This window comes from Bidens hawaiensis, unplaced genomic scaffold (genome assembly GCF_021521415.1).
Source record: "Bidens hawaiensis isolate Kalapana, Puna unplaced genomic scaffold, B.hawaiensis_p1.1 tig00057905_1, whole genome shotgun sequence".
NCBI lineage: Eukaryota > Viridiplantae > Streptophyta > Magnoliopsida > Asterales > Asteraceae > Bidens > Bidens hawaiensis.
Window position 1 is genome coordinate 46341 of NW_027500452.1, and position 8115 is coordinate 54455.

General features: G+C 37.5%; 1 protein-coding gene across 1 annotated transcript; it reads right to left on the reverse strand.

Annotated features, from left to right (window-relative positions):
- On the reverse strand, positions 1-4951 carry LOC143602107 (NADH dehydrogenase [ubiquinone] flavoprotein 2, mitochondrial-like). The gene is made up of 6 exons (XM_077079330.1): positions 4865-4951; positions 4410-4515; positions 1229-1275; positions 705-782; positions 553-618; positions 1-268 (listed from the first exon to the last, which is right to left on the reverse strand). Exons 1-6 carry the CDS (start codon positions 4949-4951, stop codon positions 161-163), a joined length of 492 nt encoding a protein of 163 aa, XP_076935445.1. The 3' UTR covers positions 1-160.
- Between the last annotated feature and the right edge of the window lie 3164 nt (positions 4952-8115).

The following is an 8115-nucleotide window of genomic DNA, read 5'->3' on the forward strand; positions in this document are numbered from 1 at the left end:
TATTCAAAAAGTGGCTAATGTTCTTATGCATTACAAATGTCAACAACATTTTGGATTTCATGGTTGTTGGCTAGCATCAATAGCCATAGCATTATTTGGTGAAACATTTGGCCCAAAGAATTCAACTTTCCATTTATATAAATAAACAAATAACACCGGTTTAGCACGCATCTAGGTCACGGCATGGTGGAGGCTTTGGCTCACCCAGCAATGTGGTGTTACCCCCTGCGGGCCCACAATTGATTCGCTCTGGGTTTCGGGTCCCACGCTATCAAAGGTCAACCAACACAAACAAGTTAATTGGTATTATAAATATGTCAAACCAGCCAACCAGGTTGTGTTTTTATCTTAAACGGGTCAAAAGGTCAACAAATGGATCACAAGAATTAAAGGGTTGCAAGTCATGTTTAATGATATATTTTGAGAAATATTGTGATAATATTTAGTAATCATTATAGCTTTTTTAAAAAAGAAGTGTGGATGAAGGAGTGTCAACCCATACCGACCGACCCGCTTTGACCTGTTACTTAACCCACCCATTTTGTAACTTACCGGTGGCTTTTCTCCTCGTCTTATTGCCTCAACTATTTCTACAACTCTCTTTGGAGTAACATCTTCCTGCAAACATTTTGCCAGAAAATATACATTTTAATTTTAATTAATATATATAGGAATTCACTAAAAGAGTGGTTTATAAAGCTCACATAGTAGTTGTAGGTATATCCTTCAGATCCATTTGAATAATCTGCTACAGTTATCATAGGAGCATTTACACAGCGACCCTGCAGATACAAATATATATTATTAATTTTAAAATGTGATTGATATTTTAATTTCGAAAGGCTGCAATATATCTGGTATGAAGTGTAACTTGGTTGATATATCTGGTAATAAAGTGTAAACTGGTTTCTATTTTATGCTTATCTTTAAGTTAGTTGCTAAAATGAAGAAAAACTGAAAAGTTTCTTTTTATATATGCAAATTGCACTTTACTTGGTGTCTTTAAGCATCAGATGATATTTATATTATGTGAAGTACAACAAGAACAACAATCATACCCAGCATATCCCATAAATAACTAGCATTATTTGTAGGGTCTAGGGAGGGTGGGATGTAGACAGACCTTACCTCTATCCCTAAGAATAGAGAGGTTGCTTCCAGTGAGACAAAACAATTAAACTAGCGTTATATTATGTGAAGTACAATTTAAACAAAACAAGTGACTCACCATGCGTTCCAATTCTCCAACAGAAAACAAGCCATCCTTTGTAACCTCTATAAATTTTTAACAAGTAATCACAAGTTATTAATACCTATAAAACCACAAATAAAATGTTTTTGAGTTGTGTGTGCGCGCGTACGCATGTATTGTGAGAACACATAGAAAAAATCTAAAGCATTTAAAAGATTGATTTTTTTAAAATTTTGTACTTCTTACACACAAATGTGTAAAGTTATGTGTATAAAAAAAACCATCAAACTAATTTGTTAATGAGTTTTCTTATTCTTGTGTTGTTTACCTACACATATGTAGGGGTTTGTAGGTAATATAAGTTACATATGTCTAGGTTTTATAAATAAAGTTCATCTTTTTTTGATTTCAGAGAAGATTAGGGAGAAACAATAAACATTACATTTATGCAGTTTTCTTTTATTTTAGGTTTTTTTAAAAGAAAAAATTATAATTTTTGTTCTTTTGAATTACCAAAATTATGGAATGAGTCCTTTCTGAAAATGAGTTTCATCTTTTATCCTTTATTTACATATTTTCCTTGGTTGTAGTCCTTTACATTAATGGCCATCTATTATTTCAGTTCAGTATTGGCATTTGCTAGACACATGAGGGCATTGTGGTAATTTTACCTCTAAATATTAATTATTAGAAAAGGCAAAATTAATAAAATAGTAAAGTATGATGGGACCCACCACTAACCCCTATCATATGTATCTTCTTCTTCATTTTAACCAAGCATCCTTCCTCCCAACCCCAGCCACCACCATTAAAGGGCCGCCGACCACCACCATCAACAGAAGCGTCGGCGACTGATATAATGCTAAATATATATAAATCCCTTGTATATTTAATATAATATTTTATTAGTTTCCGTTCGGTTTTTATTAGAATTTGTATATTACAAACATATTTGAATAATGTAGGTTTCGAGACTTTTTCATGGTTAAAAAGGGCGAAAAAAAGAGCTAAAGCAAACAAAACCGGTGAACCAGATCATCAGAATTGAACTAGACCGCATCAGGAAATGAACCAGACCGGTCAGCCCCCCCTCATCCGGAGCGCAGAGCGACCGGGAGGCCAAATCCCGCCGCGCAGCGCTCCGGGCATCCCGTTTCGCATATTTTCTTCGGTTTTTATCAATTTTGGGCCCAGGAAACCTATTTAAACACCCCTAAACATAAATCGAGCATACCCTGCGAACCAGAGCCGAATTTGGAGTTTCCTGGAGCTTATGATTGAAATATTTGGTGGGTTTGAAGGCTAGGAATCAGCCGGCGAAGTGCTTATCATCCAAGAACGAAGACTACGGGTTTTATCGCCTTTAATCTTCCGTTCTTATTTATTTTCGTCATGATTTCGTCTATTATTGTTTTGTTTGATTTTAAGATGCTAGGCTAAACATTATAGACTGCCTAGGCTTATGATGAACCTCTATTGACGTTTGATTTTGATTTGGGATTTATTTATCGTTATGGTTTTTATGAACTAGTTAAAAGGTTTAATTATATTAAATTGACGTATATAGATATTTAGGATTGTTTGATTAATTATTATTATTCCATAGTTGCCTTGATTATTGTTTGTCATTATGATAGGTCGCTATTAGGTCAATTACTTTGTGTTCTTGATTATTTTATGATTGATATGCATTAAGATCACAGGAAAAATATTAGTTAATCAAACAAACCTAAGTGTGTTGGTAACCTAAATAGCTGTAAGGTGCTAGGTTATTGATAGGTCTTTGTTGATCAGGATTGCTATATTTAGTTCTTCGTAAGGAGTCCGTCTAGGTTTGATCGGTTAACTTTGTCTATCGAGTCAATTGAATATATTAGACTGCCTTTGATTTCCGCGCTGTAAGGTAGGATTTCGTATAAAGAAACTAGTTTGTAATCAATTAGGTGACCGTAAGGAAACTTGATTTTTAATACTGGTGTGCGTTAAAACTTATTAGAAATCCATAGGTGTCTCTTGAGATGGGTCAGGGGTCCTGTTCGGATTTTCTCTTAAGCGTCTATTTTACGATCCCAGTTCCATAACTAAGTATTATCCTGGGTTAATTGATAATTGAAATTTAGGGTATTCTAGCCTAGGTAGGTATCTTGTCATCATTTGAATTAAATCTAGGGTTAAGTCGTTTTTAAGTCTTTAGTTTTATTAATTAGTTTAATTTTAGTTTTTAAGTAAAACCCCCTAATAATAATAGATAAATAGTCGTGTCTGTAGTTAAGTCTAAATTTAGCTAGTTAACGTAATTTAAAGAGTCCTGTGGGTTCGATATCCGGACTTACTTAGTTATACTAGAGTCGATCGGTTCACTTGACGGTTAGTAGTTTAGTTAAGTTTAATAGTCTAGAATTTATTACTTAGTGTCTAGATTAGCGTGTTTTTATATAACTACTTTTAGCACATTAGCGACCACCATCAATAGAAGCACCGACCACCGCCATCGATCAGCATAATCGCCGATTTGAGGAATCACATAGAGTCCATGGTGAGGAAATTTCTTTAAACCAATGTCGGCAAGAGGTAGCAGATCCGAGAAGGTGAAGCGGATCTTCCAGCAGTTCGATTCCAACGGTGACGGTGGCTTAAACATACAAGAAATGGCGGCACTTGTCGTCGCTGCAGTGAGAAGGTGAAGTCTCCGTCGCTGGTGCCGGAGCAGATTCTATTGACGGAGACGCGGCACCGGACGGTGACGTGGGCGGACTAAAACTGAGCCAAACATGCATATAAAGGATAAAGAATAAAACTCATTTTCGTAAATGACCCATTCCATAATTTAGGTAATTCAAAAAGACAAAAGTTGTAATTTTCTTTTTTTAAAATTGTAAAAAAGAATGGTCTAGTTTGTTCCGCATATTCTCGCAATATATAGTGTTCTAAATAGATCACTCCTCTCTCGCTCTACATAGAGTTTTGGAGAGGGGTATGCTAAAAGGGAAATTATAACAAAAGTATATTAAGCCACCAGGAGATTCCACGTGTCCAAGGAAATTTTGGGAGATTCCATGTTCTCGTTAATAGTTTCGTTTTTACATGTTTTAACCAAAACCTCCTTTTCAGCAGGGCCCTTAACTTTTGTGTGTGTATATATTTAGAGGTGTTATACATATATATTTTGTGTGAATGTATATATATTTATATTTATGTATTTATATATAGTACTGACCGTTTCGTTTCACTCCCTGGTGATCCAATAATGCAGCTTCAATGTCACGTGAACCATGAATCATACAAGGAGTTGTTCCACACACCAAAAGATGGTATTTTCCAACCTACAAAATCAGATACAGACTGTGTTTACCAAAATCAAGGTAACAAGATGAGCGGGTCAAACGGGTTGAGTAATGGTTCAAAATGTTTACTTCTTGTAACAGGTCAAAACAGTTCAAAATGGGTTGACCAAGAGAACTATTAGCCCAAAACATTTAGATTTTTTCATAAATAATTAGTGTGTCAAATATGACTATAACTATCATATCCTTATAAAAAATATATTAACTTTTTAAATGAAAGGAGGTTTTATACGATAAGAATACACTTCGGACGACTTTCAACTTGTTTTCTTGCAAGTTTATTTGTGGTATTAACCCAAATTGATACGCTCATAAGTAATGAGGTTACCTTTGCTCTATTAAACATGGAATAAAATGTTGCAACTTCATACACACGAATAGGAGCAACCTCAATTACTTTTGCCACCTTCAACATGCAACATATCACAGCATTAGTGCAAATGAACACAGAAGCACAATGTACAAAAAGATAAATATGGTCAAAAGTCAACACTGTTCTTTGACCAAACACTTGTAACAAGTTGGTAACATAAACAAGCAACAAGCCTTTTGGGTGTAACTATATGGCAATTTCCTCTTAACAGGTATGGGCATAGTTGTTAATAGCGAATAGCACTAAACAGGGACAAGCTACCTATATGCTACGTAGCGATAGCGAGTGCTATTTGATGTTTAGCGATAACGTATTAGAATTTTTTTAAAAGAAATTAGGTATTACTCACGAATTTAAGGTTTTTTGATGCGATTAGTGAAGATTATAGCTATTTGGTCGATTAAAATGTCTAAAATTCGGTTTAAAAAAAAAACCGTAATTGTCGCTTTTTCACGCTATAAAGCGCTAAACATCATATAGCGATGATCCAGAGCTACGCTATTCGCTATACTCTATAGCGCTGGCTATCATCACTATTAACAACTATTTTTACGGGTATGTCTGGCGAAACACCACAGACCCACTATCCACACAATTGGCGTGTCATACAGCCCGTATGTTCATACGGTCCGTATGGTAGGGCGAAAAGTGGTCAAAAGGCTCATTTTGATAGTCATACGACCCGTATAACAATGCCAAAAAAAGGCCACACAAGTCGTATGAGGGCCAAATTATACGGCCGGTATGACTTTTTGACCGAGAAAGAAATGACTGATGTGATAGAGCCAAAAGAGCCGTTTGACCATTTTTCGCCCTATCATACGGACCGTACGACATCATACGGCTCGCATGATTATTGTAAAAGGGTAATGGGGACATTTTACATTTGATTATTAGAAAAAAAAATGCATATAAACATGTCGACATACCGCATCCATTGCTGAAACAGGGAGCCAGCCTCCATGTTGCTGTTGTGCAAGATCCAAGAGTGGGATAACTGCAGATTGCTTGTAGTTAGATGGATAGTGTGACAGAATCTCCTTTACATTGGGTTTGTTAGCGTCGGTGAATTGCCATGGAACATTGGGGTTATTGCCAGGAGAACCGACATGCTGCAGGAGGGAGTGAATGAAATGAAATGCAGTGAAATTGAAAGGAATATGGAAGAGATAATATTTTTGCTCAATTCCCTTGTTTCTCTCATTCACCTTTAATATAATACATATGTGATCTCCTATTTTGGAGATAAGATCCTAGTCATCAACACTAAATAATATTAGTTACAATATGATATAAATGATAAATATAAGTCTATTACACCCCCACAATCGACGCGGGAGGCGAGCGGATGCTGAGACTGGATCTAAAATCTTCAAACAGAGCACGTGGAAGACCCTTTGTAAAAATATCGGCTACCTGATACGGGGAGCTAACATGCAAAATCCGAACCTGTCCACGTTGAACTTGCTCGCGGACAAAGTGAATGTCAAGTTCAATATGTTTGGTGCGCTGGTGATTAACAGGGTTCCCAGAAAGGTAAATTGCACTTACATTGTCACAGTAGACAAGAGATGCACGAGATAGGGGGCGGTGTAGTTCTAACAAAAGGTTTCGTAACCAACAAACTTCAGCTACAACGTTGGCAACGCCTCGATATTCTGCTTCGGCACTTGAGCGTGAAATAGTAGGTTGTCGTTTCGAGGACCATGAGATAAGATTAGAACCATAATACACACAGTAACCCGAAGTTGAGCGACGAGTATCCGGGCAACCCGCCCAATCGGCATCGGTATAAGCTAGTAAGGTATGGCTACTCGGTTTACTTAGCGTTAGACCATAATGTGACGTGCCTTTTATGTATCGAATAATACGTTTGAGGGCATCCCAATGGCTTGATCATGGAGCATGCATATGCATACAAACTTGTTGAATTGCATAACTGATGTCGGGATGAGTAAAAGTAAGGTTCGCTTAATAATATCATGAGCATACGAGCTTTGAGAAAGAAACATACTATCACCTGTTCTAGTAACCGAAATGCCAAGAAAATAGCTTAGTTGGCCCAAGTCTTTCATTGCAAATTCCGAGGCTAAGTGTGCCATTATTTGTTGACGAAGTACTTCCGAAGAGGATGTGAGGAGAATATCATCGACATATAACAAAAGATATGCCGTGTGAGACCCGCGATGCAATATGAATAACGAATTATCACATTTACTTTGCTGAAAACCCAATTGCTTGACATACTCAGTAAACCTTTGATACTACGCCCGCGGGGCTTGTTTTAGTCCATATAAGGGACTTCTTTAGGTGACATACATAATCCGGGTGTGTTTTACTACGAAACCCCATAGGTTGGTAGATGTATATGGTTTCATCAAGTTTCCCATGCAAAAACGCATTTGTGACGTCTAATTGGTGCACCGGCCAAGACCGAGATAAGGCTATAGATAATACCGTTCGAATAGTAGCCGGTTTAACTACCGGACTGAAAGTTTCCCCACAATCAATACCAACTTGTTGCGTCCGACCATCACATACTAACCGCGCTTTATACCGCTCAAGTGTACCATCGGAGTTAAACTTATGTTTAAGTAACCACATGCTTCGTATTACATTCATTTGTGGCTGACGGGGTACAAGGTCCGAAGTCCCGTTTTTAATAAGGGCATTATACTCGTCGGTCATAGCAATATACCATTCCGGTATAGACAAGGCATGGATGGGGTTTTTAGGTATGGGGATGATTGTTGCGGTCGATAGATTAAAAGGTGTTTTGGGTTTTGTAATGCCATCCATGCCGCGCGTACGCATGGTGCGTGTGGTTGCGGGTTGTGGAGGCGGGACGTTTGGAGGTGAGGATGGTTGTGGTGGTATAATGTTAGTTAATGGAGTTGGTGGTTGGAATGTGCTCTGAGTAGTGAAGTGGTTCGTTAGTGGAGAAGTTGGTGGGGCCGTAGATTGTGAAGTGTGTTGAGGGGAGGGGAGGGGCTGGAGTGGGTCGTGTCATGAGTGGAAGGGCTGAATACTTTTCCCAATAACACAAGATGAGCAAATATTTTTATTCAATTTATTAAAAGAAATAGCATTCGAAGTTCTCAAAGATTGTAATAAAGTAGGGCCAGGGTGACCCAGCCGTTGATGCCAAAGTTGTTGAGAAATAGCAGCAAAAGTAGACGGGGAAGTGTATTGGGTAGACTCCAGTG